Raw genomic sequence first — 17,139 nt, 5'->3', positions numbered from 1 at the left:
TTCATTTATTTATTTATTTTTACTTATTCTTACCAATGGTTTCTTAATTTCTCCCACCAGTATTTGAAATGCCATTTTTATGTGTTCTAAAATCGTCTGTCATTTCTAATGGTTCATGAAGGTTCAGCACATGCTGTCTTTTTGTTTTCTGGCTGGACCGAGTGCAGAAGAGTTCAGAAGAGTTCAGAAGAGTGCAGAGCTCATCTCAGTTTAAACATACTTTCACTTAGAGCTGTTCTCCTGCAACGATTAGCTGTGAAACATTTTCATATAAGTGTGAAATTAACACGTTTTAGTTTAGTACACTTATGAGGCTCTGTTTGGGATAAACCAATTATTACATTCAGACTCTGAAAGTAACTATAATTCCTCAGTCAAGATTTGAGTAATATTGATTAACCCTGGATTAAAAATATGTTGTTTCTCTGGGCCAGAGTTATTATATCCACTAATCTCACCTGTTTGGACTGAGATTAAGCTGTAAAACAGGAATCTTCAAACCTCTTAAAGCTTAGGACAGCCAATGATGATCCTCTAATTCTCTGAAATTACCAATTTACTGTGTTAAACTAATAAAGTAAAAAAATAAAAATAAAATTTATACAAGACGTAGTCAGCTAGACGATGAACATCATTAATATTATTAATTAATAATTATTCTATGATGCAGTCACACATGTAGCAATAAATGTTAGTTCTGTTTGTTGATTCAGGGTTAGCATCATCTGAGGTCCTCTGATCAGCATCATCTCTTCTCAGGTGTTCTGGATCCAGACTGGAGCTTGTGTAAATCCGGCGAAACATAGAAACAAAATAGAGACATCATTAGCATAGCTGCTGATCCAACAAACTGAAATTAGTTTAACCCAAGCTAATGAATAAAACTGCACATTTGATCAGATACAACTAAACTCACAATTTAAGTGATACATTATTTGAATGCTTGGCTAAAGAGATGTGTTTTTAATCTAGATTTAAACAGAGAGAGTGTGTCTGAACCCCGAACATTATCAGGAAGGCTATTCCAGAGTTTGGGAGCCAAATGAGAAAAAGCTCTACCTCCTTTAGTGGACTTTGCTATCCTAGGAACTACCAAAAGTCCAGTGTTTTGTGACCTTAGGGAGCATGATGGGTTGTAACGTGGTAGAAGGCTAGTTAGGTACGCTGGAGCTAAACCATTTAGGGCCTTATAGGTAAGTAATGATAATTTGTAACTGATACGGAACTTAATAGGTAGCCAGTGCACTGCAGAGACTGTAAAATTGGGGTAATATGATCATATTTTCTTGACCTCGTAAGGACTCTAGCTGCTGCCTTTTGGACTACCTGTAGCTTGTTTATTGACGAAGCAGGACAACCACCTAGAAGTGCATTACATTAGTCCAGTCTAGAGGTCATGAATGCATGAGTTAGCTTTTCTGCATCAGAAACAGATAACATGTTTCGTAGCTTGGCAATGTTTCTAAGATGGAAGAATGCAGATTTTGTAACATTGGAAATATGATTTTCAAAAGACAAATTTCTGTCTAATATAACACCCAGATTTCTGACTGTAGAGGAAGTAAGAGTACATCCGTCTAGTTGCAGATTGTAATCTACAAGATTCTGTGTTGTGTTTTTTGGTCCAATAATTAATATCTCTGTCTTATCCTAATTTAATTGGAGAAAATTATTTGTCATCCAATCTTTTACATTTTTAACACACTCTGTTAGCTTACATAATTGAGAAGTTTCATCTGGTCTCGTTGAGATATATAGCTGAGTATCATCAGCATAACAGTGGAAGCTAATTCCGTATTTTCTAATAATATTACCAAGGGGCAACATGTATATTGAAAATAGAAGGGGACCTAGGACGGATCCTTGTGGCACTCCATATTTTACTGATGATAAATGAGATGACACCCAATTAAAGTAAACAAAATGGTAGCAATCGGACAGGTAGGATCTAAACCATCTTAGAGCCTGCCCTTGAATACCTGTATAGTTTTGTAATCGATCTATGAGTATGTCATGATCTATGGTGTCGAACGCAGCACTAAGATCAATTAAGACTAGAAATGAGATGCAGCCTTGATCTGACGCAAGGAGCAGGTCATTTGTAATTTTAACAAGTGCAGTTTCTGTGCTATGGTGGGGCCTGAAACCTGACTGAAATTCTTCATACAGATCATTTTTATGCAGGAAGGTACTCAATGGAGCAGACACAACTTTTTCTTAAATTTAAGACATAAATGGAAGATTTGAAATAGGCCTATAATTTGCCAGTACACTAGGATCTAGTTTTGGTTTCTTAATAAGAGGCTTGATAACCGCCAGCTTGAATGGTTTTGGGACGTGACCTAAAGATAACGACGAGTTAATGATATTGAGAAGTGGTTCTTCGGCTACAGGTAACAACTCTTTCAGTAATTTAGTGGGTACAGGATCTAATAAACATGTTGTTGGTTTAGATAAAGTGATAAGTTTATTTAGTTCTTCCTGTCCTATGGTTATAAAGCACTGCAGTTTATCTTTGGGTGCGATGGATGAAACTGAAGTGTTACATGCTGTAGCATGTTATCTATTTTATCAGTGAAGAAAATATGCTCTGCCCTAGCAGTGCGTTCAAGACTACGAGTTTCTTTCTTGAAAGAGTGAGTATTACTGTTATACCATGGCACAGTACGTTTTTCTCTAACCTTTTTCAATTTGATGGGGGCAACAGTTTCTAATGTATTAGAGAAAATAGTGCCCATGTTGTCAGTCATTTAATCTAATTCATGTGTATTTTTGGGCACAAATAGCAGTTGAGATAGATCAGGCAGGTTATTTGCGAAGGTTATTTTTTTTTCCATCCATTGAAAAAAAAAAGTGTCTGACACGGCTCCGGGGGTTGAACAAAGGCCTCCTGTAGCGAACTGATGCGCTCTTGTAAGAAAAATATCCATGTTTAAAACATAATAATCACTTTAATGTAACATTCTTTTAGACAGTAGATGACATGTTATGTTATGGTAATTTTGTTAGTTTAAAATTGGGCCACAATCTTTAATGTTTTTATTTCAGTGTTTGTGCAAACAAAAAAGTGCTTACTACACTTGTTTCTGAGATACTTTTTAAAAATTTCCAGCACATTTTAACATGTTTAACAGTTTGGTTTGATACATTATATAAAAGATTTAAGTATTGTATAACATGGGTAGCTCTCAGCCACTTTCATTTATAAAAACCTCTCGAATGAAAAAAAACCGTTGGAGACCTCTGTGCTAAATTATCCTGTGAATATAAAGACCCATAGACATATACAAGAAGAACACACGGGTCTTTTAGCAATAGGAAACGGCAGCAGAATAATAAAAAAAAGTATAAAATGTCTCAGAACTAAGTTCAGAAGCATTAGTGCTCATGCGTTTTTTTTAATCATTCTGTGGGATATGCAATAAAAAAAAATCTCCCTTTGAGCTTTCACACTCCTGGTTGTTAGTGCAAAATAATAATTGATTGTCAACATTCGTCCTTATATTCATATTCATTAAAATATTTCCTATATGAATTTCACTAATATGTCCGGTAGTCTTTTACATTCATCATTCCCCTTTAAAGGTTAAGCCATAAATACCAGCGTCATTATAAGAGGCTATTCTGAGTTATATGTTTCTAAGGGAGCCATGATGACGCAGTAAGGTTAATTATATCAATTATGGCACTCGTTGCCTGTCCAGATTTTCTTTGAGAAAAAAGTAAATGCCAATTTGCCTGAAGGTGCAAATTGTTCATGTGTGGCATGCCTCTTATGCTGTGTATAAAAGCAGGGGCAGAAAGCTTTTGGGAAACCGAGGCAACCCAACTGCAAACTGACCTGGCAATCACAGCCACTGCAAACATGTGAGTTCTTTGGCTCAGATGAAGATATTGTTGTGGCCTGAGGAAGACTCTGTGATGTCTCTGTGTTTGTGTTTGGCATCCAGGTTGACAGTATTGGCTCTGATGACACTGCTGATGGTCTCGGTTGAGTCGGACCTCTCAAATGAAGAGTGGAAGTCTCTGAGTAACCCACAAAGCAGGACCCTGGTGAGTCGGACAGCAATCGATCCTTAGTAAAAAATAGATACAATTGATTTATAATAGGGTTTTTTTTCCTCTACTGGCTATTTTTGAGATTTTTTTCTATTTTTTTTTTCTTTTTTACTTTATCTTAATGTGTTGCTTCAGACTATTGGATAGAAAACATGCAGAATGCTATTTCTTGACGTGCTGATTTTTGCATTTGTAGATCTCAATTAAAATATGTATTTTTAAGAGTTTTATTTTCCTCCTACACTGAGCCATTATCTAAAATGGGTATTTATGGACTAATGTGTATTATTTAGTCACACACTGTGTATTTGTAAGCTTCATTTATTCTTTTGTTCTTACAATGCAAATATTTAAATAACACACTGCATTTTAAATTCACGTTGTCATTCATTCAGTTTTTCCGGATCCTGCAGTCCTATCTTGAGGACAGAGAGAGTGAAGCTCGAGCGATGAACAGGAAAACGAATGTGAAGGAGAACAAAAACAGCAATGTAGAAAACACTGGTTATGACAAGTATGACCTCTTTCTTCACAATGACATTTATGATGTTTAGTTGAAGATCTCATTTTTAGTTGGATGATGTTTAACGTGTAAATTGGGTGTTAGATCTAATAGCTTGAGAAATATTCAAGGCATTGTAATGATGTGTAGTTTAGTACAATTGAAACACTCTATATATTTCTCTTCTAATATGCTATATAATGTTTTACAAAGTTAAAAACTAGTTGATAAAAGCTTAAGATGTCATAGATACTGTGTTTATACGTATGTAATAAGACATGTATTGTTATTTCAGAAGTATAATTCCTCTAGTTGAAATCCTTGTAGTTCTTTATTTCTTTACTAAATAAATAAGAATGGAAAATGAGATGACCAGTTGTTTATTCTATATCTTCGCAACCCAGAACAGTCTACAACCCTTACTAAATTTTTTGGAAACATTCGGGAAACTCTCAGGTAATTCAGTAAACTGGGAAAAAAGTCTTTTTTTTTTTGCAGCGACTAACAATATTGACTAAAATTTTATGGTACTTTTAAAATAGGTTTGCCAAATTTTCAACACTATTATTGGGCTGCCAGTTGTAGAGCCTTAACTCTTTGGCAGGACCCATGCCCTGAGTCTTTCAGCTGATGTCCCTTCATGGTTTATGATTGAGCGGAGTGCTTCAAACTCTCTCTCCTCATTGCTATTTGCTGCTCCAGTCAGATCTCACTTTATGATCAATAACTCCCTCAGGATGTGGCGTCACATCAGTAAGACATTCAAACTCCCCAGTACCTCCTTTTTAGCTCCTGTCTGTAACCTTGGCTTTAAACCCTCACTATTAAACCAGTGTTCATAGATTGGGCTAGAAAAGGAATCCTCACCTTGAGAGATTTATACATACCTAGGCAACAATTTTGCTACATTTTCTCAACTAACTAACTAAAAGAGAACTATGTCCTGGCTACTTTACACTTCTTTAGATACCTGCAAGTTAGAAATGATCGTTCCACTATCCCAAACTCTGAAACCCTTTCAGCTGATATTGAATTACATAAACTACTTACTTGCGTTCCCAAGCAAAGTTAGTCACAAAATGTGTCTATTTTTCCACTAGTCAGTTAGACATCTATACTAACAATCTGAAAAACGATTGGGAAAAGGAACTGGATATTCATGTCTCTATGGAAGACTGCAAAATGTCCAAAAAAATATATATATAAACCTGTTCTATTAATGCCATGCATCAATTTATTCTGTACAGGGTTTTGCATAGATTGCATTACTCAAGGGTTCAATGTAATGCTTTCTATCCTGCTATATCCTCTCTCTGCAAGTGTGAATCTGCAGCTAGCCTACTCGTTAAATAAATAAAATCACATATATACATGAATGAATGAATGAATGAACCTATATCATGGGAGTGCGACAAAATGAAACTGCATGATAGTGACACTCTGCAGCACATCAAGTATCCAGAAGGTGGAGGCATGAGCTTTCATTTAATTTGAACTACACGCAAACCCCAGAAGAAGAGCAGCAGGAGCACCAGAAGAGTTTGATATGTGTGTCTGAGAGATATGAATGTGTTGTGACCGTGATTATGGATGAAGTGACTGGAGCTCAGCTGATCGCTGAGGCGCTCAAATCTCAGGTCTGTGTTGTGTTGTGTTGTGAGACTATTGGTCTGACTTGCCTCTTTTGCTCGGTTCTCAAAGTTTCTCCTGCATATTTTGAAGTAGTCGTGCAAAGGGAGTTTTTATCAAAAACGCTTGTCCTTTAACAATTACCGTTACCCAATTAGTAAAGAATAAACGCGTATATACAGTCTTATTATTGCATTCTTTGCAACATCGCCCGCTGTACTATTGAACTTGGACAGTGTGTCAAAGGTGCTGCACATGCGCACTAGAACTGACAACAAAAAAACAATGCAAACCATAAATTAATAATAATATAAATATGTGTGTAATTTTCCTTTTTTTCTGATGTGATTATATATATATATAATCACATCAGAACATTGTCATTGTTATTTTTATCTGAAAGATTGAAAAAAGATAGTTTTCACTAAATGTGATCATCTTAATGCGATGGACATTAATACTGTGATGAATGAATATTACATAAATATGTCTAAAGTATTATTTGGGAAATAATTATTTTCTTTTACATCATTACGTTTTTATTACTATAGTATTGTACTGTTAGATGTGTTATTAATGAAATAAAATTTTAGTTATGTTTAATCAATTAAATTAAAGCGATATATATATATATATATATATATATATATATATTTATCATCAAATCAACTTTTATGTTTTTTTTAATCAACTTATTTATTTTCTTTAATTTTATTTGTCTAATCTTATTTTATATATTTGTACTCTTGTTCTTTCTTTCTTTCTTTTACACTCTTTACTCTTAAAAAAAAATCACATGGTCCCTCTAGCACTCTCTTTTTTTCTTTTTTTTTCTGGGGGTTCTCAGACCCCAGTTTGAAAACCTCAGGCCTATGTGTGTACTGCTTCTTTTTTCAGAAACCGCTTTTAATAAATTAATATTCAAGATATTAGTATGTCTATTAGGTATGTCTTTACTTCTATTAAACTCCATGTGCAGAATGTGGAGTATATGTTTGGCATTGTTGGCGTGCCTATCATCGAAGTGGCCATGGCCGCCCAAGCAGCAGGCATCAAGTATGTCGGCATGCGCAATGAACAAGCAGTAAGACAGTCTCAACTTTCACTTTTATTTAAAATGTATTCCTGTTTCATTACACTGAAGACTGTCTGGGTGTGTTTTCTTTCTCGTAACAGGCCTGCTATGCTGCTTCTGCTGTTGGGTATTTGACAGGATGGTATGAATTTGTCAATTTGTTTCTCAGTATTTCTTTTATTGGGCTCTTTTTGTGATGAAGTTACATTTAATTTTCCAGGCCAGCGGTGTGCCTGGTTGTGTCTGGACCTGGGCTGATTCATGCTCTTGGAGGAATGGCCAACGCTAACATGAATTGCTGGTAGCTCTACACTGCTGAATTCACTTCAGTTCAGATTAAAGCGAACTGATGGGCAGTTTTTGTACTTTTCTTCTCTTGTTTGAATTCATAGGCCTGTCATTGTTATTGGCGGCTCATCTGATAGGAACCAAGAAACCACAGGAGCGTTTCAGGAGTTTCCTCAGGTAGGGTTGATAGGAAATCTTTGGCTTTGATATAAAAACAGTTTGTTATTGCAGTATTGATTTGAAATTGATCCCTTAAGAAAAAAAATAAAAAAATGTTCTGATTCAAAATACAGAGTCAAAATGTTATTTTCAGTAATTCATGGAAAGAAACTTTAATCTGTATGTATTTCATCTTGTTCCTCATCAGGTTGAAGCTTGTCGTCTGTATAGCAAGTTTTCTGCTCGACCGAGCAGCCTTGAGATGATACCTGCTGTAGTCGAAAAAGTAAATATTTAATCAAAATTGAGGTTTTTTGGTTCATTGCCCATGTCTGTCAGTTGACAAAAAAATGCCAAACTTTATTTAAAATTTAAATTTTTAGCATTTTTAGAAATTTTAAATTACTTATTTTCTCTTACAGGAAGAAATGTAGAGGATTGGTCTTGTTTAAAGAGATGTACAAATTTAGGCCATACTGTCATGTTAAGGAAAGCAGAGCTCTGTGATATGTTATATTCAAAGTCAAAATATTTTTTTCTCACTCATGTTTTTGTTAACTGAAAAAAACATATTCAGTATTGATATAAAATAAAGTATAAATATTAAATAAAATAAGTTAAATAAAATATATATGTAACAGATGAAAATCTTAAATGAAAATTTAAAAAAAGGAATAAATTAAAATAAAATAAATTAAATCTAAATAGAAATTTTATACATATAGTAATAAGATTAAATAAAATGAATAAAAGAAATATTAAACTTGAACTATAATTGAAACTAATTCAAAATATAATAATAATAATAATAAGGTAAATAAATAATACAGAAGTAACACTGATTAGTTTTGACAAATCTTGTCAAATGTTTTCAAATGTTTGGCCAAATATACCATATACTATGCAATGTAATTTCTATATCATTAAGATACTATTAAAGTTTTTGTTAATCCTTTAAATAAGATCCCCCCCCCCCCCTTATATTTTAGTTGGGATGTTTGTGTTTTTGTTAGGTTGTAAGGAGCAGCATTTATGGCCGTCCAGGAGCGACCTACATAGACATAGCTGGAGACATGGTGAACGCCAAAATAGACCGGGCCAATGTCAGGTGAGCATTATGTTCAGTTAAACACTAATCACAGTAATGGAGAGCTTCCTAACCACATTTTTTTATGATGTGATCTCTTACTGATCATTGTTTTCTTTTGCATACTGAAATGTGCAAAATGGCATTGCATGTGTCTTCATTGTCTTCTAGGTTTGTTTCCTGCTGTCCTGCTCCTCCTGTGAGTCAGGCTGACAGCAGGGAGATCACACAGGCTGTCAGGCTGCTCAGAGCGGCTCAGAGGCCTCTGATCATCATCGGCAAAGGTGAACAGAATAGAACTGAATGACTGAGAGCGAGCTGAAACTGATCAAAGCGATGTTGAACTGTGATCTGCTGCAGGTGCGGCGTATGCCAGAGCAGAGAAGGAGGTCAGGGAGCTGGTGGAGGTGACTGGGATACCTTTCCTTCCCACACCTATGGGGAAAGGAGTACTGTCAGATGACCACCCTAACTGTGTTGCTGCGGCCCGGTCCAGGTGTGCATATGTATCAAAACGATCTTTCCAAAACAATCTCCTTCTGATGGACTGGCGTGATGCCCATATTTTTTTTCTTTTCTAGAGCTTTATTGCAGGCTGATGTTATAGTGTTGCTGGGTGCCAGACTCAACTGGATCCTGCACTTTGGCTTTCCACCCAGGTTCAGTCCCCATGTGAAGATCATTCAGGTTAGTTACACCCTGGACACTCAGTATGTGTATCTTTGCCGTAAAACATGCCATAAATGAACTTCAGTTCATCTTCAGTGTGGCCTCTTGTGTGAATTTGTTCAGGTGGATCTGTGTGCTGAAGAGTTGAGTAATAATGTGAGAGCCGCATCTGCTCTACTTGGAGACATAAGAGCTGTGGTCAGACAGGTAAACTACAGTATACCCTGAGTCGTCTTGCATAAAATGCAATGTTCTTAGTTTTATACTTTTTCTGCATCTGCATCATTACATTCTGTATGTTCTATGGGGTCTGTGAGAGACTCCTGATGTCCTATTGAAATCCAGTATGTTTTGTAGCATTTATTCCTTTACCTTTAAGTCTTTTCTATGTTAGTGACATGTTTTGTTTGGCTAACTTCTTAACCTCTGACCATATTAGAGAATACTGAATCTGGGTGTTAATCGGTATAACTGTTCGGTCGTATGTTAAAGGGGTAGTTCACCCAAAAATGAAAATTCTGTCATCATTTTCTAACACTCCAATTGTTTTAAACAACTGGATAACAAACTGAATACAAAAGAAGATATGTTGGTAACTGGACACTTGATGGTATTCTTTGACCTTCATAGTATTTTTATTTTTTATACTATGTATGGAATGGGAATGTAACAATTCATTCAACTAATGATGCAATATGATTCATTATACTGATTTCACAATACATTTTTTCTGCAATGTTTTTTTTGTTTTTGTTTCACAAAATGAGATTTAAAACATTATAAATGAAGTGGTGTCCTTTTATTTTTACTTGGACAGAATGCTGCACATTTCTTTGTTGAATATAAAATGACAAAATGACACAATGTCAAATAACAAAACTAAATAGAAAATATTAAAACAAACCCCAAATCGTATAAATAATACAAATAAATCTAATCTCTTCATATGAACAAACTAAGATTTTGCCTGTGCTCTTTCCATATAAAATGAGTGGCAACCATTTTTAGCCAAACAAAGATGCTGCACACATGCAGCATGAGCAGTTTCAGTCTAAATTAGATTGGATAATTTCAAAATTTGATAAAAAATGACTTTAGTTTTGTGAAACTATACTACATAAATCATCTGCATGAAACAAAAACAGCAGAAGGGATGAATTAGAATGCAAATTCACTCTCTGACAGCATGGGGGGGGGGGGATGAAAAGAAAATACGATCTTAAAGGGATACTTCAACCCAAAATGATTTTTTTTTATCATTCCAAATGCCCCATGTCGTTCCAAACCCATAAAAGCTTTGCTCAACTTCGGGAACACAATTTAAGATATTTTGGATGAAAACCAGGAGGCTTGTGACTGTCCCATTGACTGCCAAGTAAATTACAATGTTACGGTCCAGAAAAGTATGAAAATAATCGCCAAATACTCCATCTGCCATCAGTGATTCAACTGTTACATTTTGAAGCGACGAGAATACTATTTTATTCAAAAAACTAAAATTTAATCAACAACATGTCTCCTCTGTGTCTCTCCTCATCAGTGTAGCGCTATTTTGGAGAATATGAGCTGAATGCAGGCAACTTACGCTCTTCTGTGTCAGCCGTGCCACAAGGATACGTTTTCTACATGTATTTACGCTTTGATTTAAAAGAAAAGAGCGCATCCTTGTGGCGTGGGTTATACAGAAGAGCGTAAGCTGCATGCGTTCAGCTCATAGTTACATTCCTACTACAGAAATCAATGGCTACCGTCAACTGGCTGGTTACCAGCATTCTTCAAAATATCTTTATTTGTGTTCAACAACTTAAAGAGTATAAGTAGGGGTGATAGAATTTTCATTCTTGAGTGAACTATCCCTTTAATGTGCTGATATTTATACAGTTTAATATCAATAAATTGTGTAAAAGTTATGGAAAATTGTGTTTTACGTGAAATGACCCCTTATATCTATTTTTCTACACTGTTTGAAGCTGTTGGAAACTGTAAGATCCTGGAGATTTCCTTCTGATTCACAATGGTGGTTGACTCTGAAAGAGAAAATGACTGCCAATGCTCAGATATCAAAGGTGAGCTTGAGTGTCGTTAGCAAGTAATGAACTACTTGATGTAATTGAACTTAATGTAATGAAATAGCATTGGTTGTTTTCTTGTTAACATGTGAACTGTGTGTTTAACTTTTATGGTATAAAGTGTACCATTAATATTGTTTCCCACAGAGTCTTGCTCTCCAGTCCACTCTGCCCATGAACTACTACACTGCTTTCCACCACATTTCTGAGCTCCTGCCCAAAGACTGCATCATAGTTAGCGAGGGAGCGAATACTATGGACATCGGCCGGACCATGCTGCTCAATTACCTCCCACGACACAGGTGAGAGACATTTTCCTCCCCCACTTTTCACAGCTGGACGAGAGATGAAGCTCTCTGTATTTGAACGACTACAGTTTTTATCTCTATAATCAAAGAACACCATAAATTAGTTCCAAAAGAAACATTAATAAAGAAATATAAACAGACAACATAAAGAAAAATGATGTTTGCTGATTGATATGACAATGGCAAAAAAATGAAGGCCACTCTGATATGGCATTTCAAATATGGAAATTATGGCTTATGAGTGAAATGAAGAGCGACAGTTTTTTTGCTGAGAGAAAGTTATGAGAAAGAGAAAACTATTATTTATGTTGTGGTTAATAGTAAATATTATGTTTATAGTAAGATAAAACAGCTTTTGTTGTATGTACGCCACAAGAAAGCTACTTTCATTGTGCAGATCATGAGAAAACAACTTTAGGTAAAAAAAAAAAAAGTTAGGTATAGAACCCAAGAAAAACACTGCTATGTTTTGATCCCCCCCCCCAAAAAAACAACAACTTTTGTTATGTCTAGACAAAAAATGTTAGGTTTAGAACCCAAGAAAAACAGTTATGTTTTGATCACAAAAAAAAAAACTACTTTTGTTATGTCTAGATTGCGTGTTTAGATCATGTGAAAACTAATTTTATGTTTAGATTGCAAGAAAAACACTATTATGTTTTGATCAACAAAAAAAACAACAACAACATCTTTTGCTCTTTAGATCACAAACATCTGTTTAGATAATGAGCAATCAATGTTTATGTTTGGATCACAGGAAAAGCAAAAGAGAGCTAACATTTCATTTTAGCCATACAACATATTGTTTTCTCTAAGACTCTTTTTCTGGTAAGTATATTTACCATAGTTCAGATAATAAAAATAGAAAATTCTTTTAAAGTGGGGTTCTAAATTTGTGATGTCCAGAGCAGTAACCTGAATGTCCTGTACAGGTTAGATGCTGGTACTTTTGGCACTATGGGAGTGGGTCCAGGATTTGCCATTGCAGCAGCAGTTTTGGAGCAGACGCAGAAGAGCGCTCAGAGAGTGGTGTGTGTAGAGGGAGACAGTGCCTTCGGTTTCTCTGGAATGGAGGTGGAGACCATGTGCAGGTGAATGAAACCTCCACCTACAGCTCCACCTATAGGGCATTTATACAGTGTGCAGCATAATAAAATGGTTCTGATTACTCCAAACACTCTGCACTTATTGTTTTTCCTAATTCTGAATAGGTATAAACTGCCAATCATCATCATAGTAATCAACAACAATGGCATCTACAGTGGAGTGGATCTAAATACATGGAAAGAGATGGAAAAGATGGGAGACATGACCACCATGTGAGTCTAGAGCATTCAAGGAAAGGTCTGGGTGTCCAAACATTTTAATACTTAAATGAGGGTCTATGTGAACTTACAGTGCACCTACCTAAGAAAGTTCTGGTAATATAAAGTAACTACATAGGATATGGTTAGGGTTAGGGTTAGGGTTAGGAGAAGGTTCAAGGTTATTACCTAGTTATTGTTACATACTATGTACATGTGTAACTGGACTGTAAAATAAAGTGCTATGGTAAAGCGCTAAGTATCTACGATTGATCTTGGACTAAGATGGAATGAAGATAATTCAACAAATTGCTCCATGTTGAAAGATTGTGTTTTACTGCAAATACAATGAGACTTAATTGCTGTCAGTAAAGTTATCTATCAATCAAACACAACAAGTATCAAATCTTACATAAGACTTGCCTTTGTGTGTGCCTTAGTGCACCTCCAGTTACGCTGCTACCAGAGGCACGGTACGAGCAGGTGATGAGTGCGTTTGGGGGACGTGGGTATCTGGTCCGAACAGTGGAAGAACTCCGCAGTGCACTACAGGAGAGTCTGAACAACACACAAATGCCCAGCCTCCTCAACGTACTTATAGACCCAGCCTCAGACCGCAAACAACAGGTATTTCACACACACACACACACACACACACACACACACACACACACAGGTTTGTTTTTGTGAAAAGTGTGAACATTCCATTCCAAAGTGGAGACGTGGTAATGTCCTGAAAAGTCACCTTCTCTTTGTAATACCTATGTTATACCCTTGTCATTATACAAATCTGTGTCCTAATGTCACAAAAATGCGCACACACACACACACACACACACACACACACATGCACACAGCCTTACATTATAGTTCAATCAGGTGGAATATCATTAACACTTTAGATTTAAAAAAAAAAACACTGCTTAATCGTATATTCTCATTTCTCACTTTTACAGTATATTGTGATAATATTTCAAGATGAAAACTTAACACTTACTCGGCTGAATCAAGGAACTTGAGGCTTTTAAACATCAGGCTTTTAAAGGGATAGTCGAAGAAGAATGAAGGTCTTATGTTTATTTGTACATCTCTTTGTCATCATTATATGTTTTACCAGTCAAACTTTATTTTAAGGTCCAGTTCTTGCTATTAACAAATATACTATACTTAGGTGTTATCATTTTGCCCCCACAATTAAAACCACAGACTTTTAATCATAAAACTAAGCATTTAAATATCTTCTCACTACAACAAATTATTGGGAAATATAAAGTGAAAATTAAACTCATATTATAATTATTTTATATAAGTAGTGAGTTGAACTGTTATAATGATCCCAATGTTTTACAAGCTATCAGAATTTCAACTTAATTTTGGACAATTTTATTAGCAGCAACTGCTCCAAATTTTAAACTTTTGTTCCGTTTGGGCCACTGAATATACCCTGTCATAAAACCTGTCATACACAATAATAGATACATTTTATATTTGTTTATTAAACCTAAACAAAATATATAAAAAAAAACTATCTAAAGGAAAAAGGTTTTTGTTCAGTATCATATTTGATAAATCATGTGTTCATGGATCATATAGTATTACGCATATAGGAGAATATGGGGCTCAGAGTGGAAACAAAACACCTACATTTTAAGTTATTGGAAAAAGCGCGGTGTGGTGTTGACCCTCTGACATGTTTGACTGTTTAGAGTTCAGAACATCACAAGGCCTGTGTAACCGTTCATTTCAACACTCAAACCTTTTTTATATCCCTCTCCCCCCCTCACATACACACACATTAAAAATAACTGACCTTTCTATTCTTGAAAGCCATGAGACCCCCATTATTGAAAGTTGTGACCCTCTTTGTTGTGCTGGGTGTATCCTGGCAACCGCATGCAGACATATTGAAGGATTGAGTGTCATAGCGGCCTGGGACACTGAAACTCTCCGAGCATGTCACACTGACACTCAAAGGGCTTCCCCAACGATGAATGGAAACTTGCTAGTGTTACAAAAGCAGTTTGAGATAAACAGGATTCGACTTCAGTGGAGGTTATTCATGTGTAAACAGAACTTTTGTTGTCTTTAACGTTCACATCATAATGTGAGACTTTGTGTTTATCTCCTAGGAGTTTCCCTGGCTGACACATTCCAATCTGTAGAGCTGAGCGAGATATCGGATGAGATCGGATCATGTCTGCATTTTCTTTCACTGCATTTGGTTAATTTAACTGCAGGTGACACCATTTCCTAAGAAAAGAAAAGCTGTATCATTTAACATGATCTCAATCACTACTGATTGAAATGAATTTCTATAGATTCCCGTTCTTTCATAAGTACCTAAAGGGAAACTTCACTTAAAAATAAAAGATCTGGGATCATTTACCTCGTCATTTCAAACCATTATGACTTCACTTTTTCTGTGGAACACTAAAGTAAAATGTTTAGAATTTTCACACACGTCTTTTCAGACAACAACAGTTCACAAGGTCCCCAGGAATACTTGGGAACACGTTTTTACATTTTTCTTTTATTTCTTTTTTCCCCTCTAAAGTCATACAGGTTTGGAACAACATGAGGATTTTTAGGCAAAACTATTCCTTTTATAGAGAAAATGCCTAACAATGTGTAATAACAAATTCCAAGACATTTGACACTGACAGTTTAGACTATGTATTGCATATTTGATTATTTTAATTAGCCATTTTTTGCCTATTCCTTCTACCTACCGTATTTTTCGGACTATAAGTCGCACCTGAGTATAAGTCGCATCAGTCCAAAAATGCGTCATGATGAGGAAAAAAACATATATAAGTCGCACTGGACTATAAGTCGCATTTATTTAGAACCAAGAACCAAGACAAAACATTACCGTCTATAGCCACGAGAGGGCGCTCTCTGTTTTCAGTGTAGACTACAGGAGCACTGAGCAGCATAGAGTGCCCTCTGGTGGCTGGAGACGGTAATGTTTTATATTGGTTAATTTCTCTCGGTTCATGTCAAATTAATTTTGATAAATAAGTCGCACCTGACTATAATTCGCAGGACCAGCCAAACTATGAAAAAAAAGTTTGACTTATAGTCCAGAAAATACGGTATTTGTTTTACCTTAACCTGATCTCAGGTCAGTGTTGTGTGCGCTGCTTTAGAGGGCTTCTGTTTAAGCTCATCTTTGTTTCTGGGTAATTGAGGTCTTCTGGCCTCATCTTCTGCTCTTTCATAAAGCATCATTACTGTGCTGCTTTATCACAGAGCAGGAGAGCATCTTCTCCTTCTCATCTTCACATTTCCAGCATAAAAAAGACTTACTAAAAGAACCATTTTTTCACAGCCAGATTTGAAAAGGTGAGAATGACAGGATTGTACAAAGGCAGCCATGCTTTAAAAGCCTTATAATTGTTTGATTATTGTGCACAAACTAAAAATGGCCATACTTGCAAAATGTAATTGTATAAAGAATTATAGTGATAAAAAAAAAAAAAAAAGAATAACAACTTCACAATTAATGTCGTTTGATGTTCTTTGAAGGATTTTGTTTCGTGGGGAAGTGATGGAAAATTAAAATGCGATTCATAAGAGCTGCCTGTCTGTTTTCTTTGTCCTGCACTCTGTCTGATCTCCCATCAGGCTTTTAAACGGCCTTCTTCATAATTGCTCTGTCCATTAATTCTGAGGGAAAGTAAAGGCGCCAATAAATTGTGAGTAGTGGTGGTCGATAAGTCCTGAAAGAAAGGACACAGAGAGGGAGGGTGAGACGGACGAGAGGGGCTGGAAAACATCTGTGATATTCCACTACAGAGCACGCAGGCTAATTCTGTCATTTTATGCATGTGTGTACATCACATGCCAGTGGCAGCCGTCTCAGATTCAAGTCCTCCAGTTCAGACATCTTAGATGGTCACCAAGTTATCACACCAATTTTTATAAATAAACACCCGTGTGTAGTTGTGCCCACATCAAATCTGACTCATACTATATAAACTGAGATTA

At 35.8% G+C, this 17,139-nt stretch overlaps 2 protein-coding genes across 2 annotated transcripts; both read left to right on the top strand.

Moving 5' to 3' along the window:
• The first annotated feature begins 3,815 nt into the window (after window positions 1-3,815).
• Window positions 3,816-4,849, top strand: LOC127974581 (uncharacterized). The gene is made up of 3 exons (XM_052577950.1): window positions 3,816-3,867; window positions 3,951-4,053; window positions 4,455-4,849. Coding segments are annotated over exons 1-3 (264 nt in total). The 5' UTR covers window positions 3,816-3,865; the 3' UTR covers window positions 4,614-4,849.
• Window positions 4,850-6,067: 1,218 nt separating this feature from the next.
• On the top strand, window positions 6,068-16,727 carry hacl1 (2-hydroxyacyl-CoA lyase 1). Its single transcript, XM_052579099.1, has 17 exons — window positions 6,068-6,198; window positions 7,170-7,274; window positions 7,367-7,407; window positions 7,486-7,566; window positions 7,658-7,730; window positions 7,921-7,998; window positions 8,726-8,820; window positions 8,971-9,083; window positions 9,160-9,295; window positions 9,381-9,486; window positions 9,592-9,675; window positions 11,439-11,534; window positions 11,685-11,839; window positions 12,778-12,936; window positions 13,057-13,164; window positions 13,590-13,776; window positions 15,279-16,727. Exons 1-17 carry the CDS (start codon window positions 6,148-6,150, stop codon window positions 15,309-15,311), a joined length of 1,701 nt encoding a protein of 566 aa, XP_052435059.1. The 5' UTR covers window positions 6,068-6,147; the 3' UTR covers window positions 15,312-16,727.
• Window positions 16,728-17,139: the final 412 nt, after the last annotated feature.

Source organism: Carassius gibelio, chromosome B16, assembly GCF_023724105.1.
Source record: "Carassius gibelio isolate Cgi1373 ecotype wild population from Czech Republic chromosome B16, carGib1.2-hapl.c, whole genome shotgun sequence".
Classification (NCBI taxonomy): domain Eukaryota; kingdom Metazoa; phylum Chordata; class Actinopteri; order Cypriniformes; family Cyprinidae; genus Carassius; species Carassius gibelio.
This window is presented reverse-complemented; position numbering and strand designations above follow the sequence as displayed.

What these genes read in the sequence shown, in the direction of transcription:
- LOC127974581 (XM_052577950.1), top strand. An exon ending in ACCCACAAAGCAGGACCCTG is followed by an intron (nt 4,054 to 4,454) that starts GTGAGTCGGACA and finishes TCATTCATTCAG; the next exon opens with TTTTTCCGGATCCTGCAGTC.
- hacl1 (XM_052579099.1), top strand. Translation starts at nt 6,148, where the DNA reads ATGGATGAAGTGACTGGAGCTCAGCTGATCGCTGAGGCGCTCAAATCT. An exon ending in TCTGATCATCATCGGCAAAG is followed by an intron (nt 9,084 to 9,159) that starts GTGAACAGAATA and finishes GATCTGCTGCAG; the next exon opens with GTGCGGCGTATGCCAGAGCA. An exon ending in AATTACCTCCCACGACACAG is followed by an intron (nt 11,840 to 12,777) that starts GTGAGAGACATT and finishes TGTCCTGTACAG; the next exon opens with GTTAGATGCTGGTACTTTTG.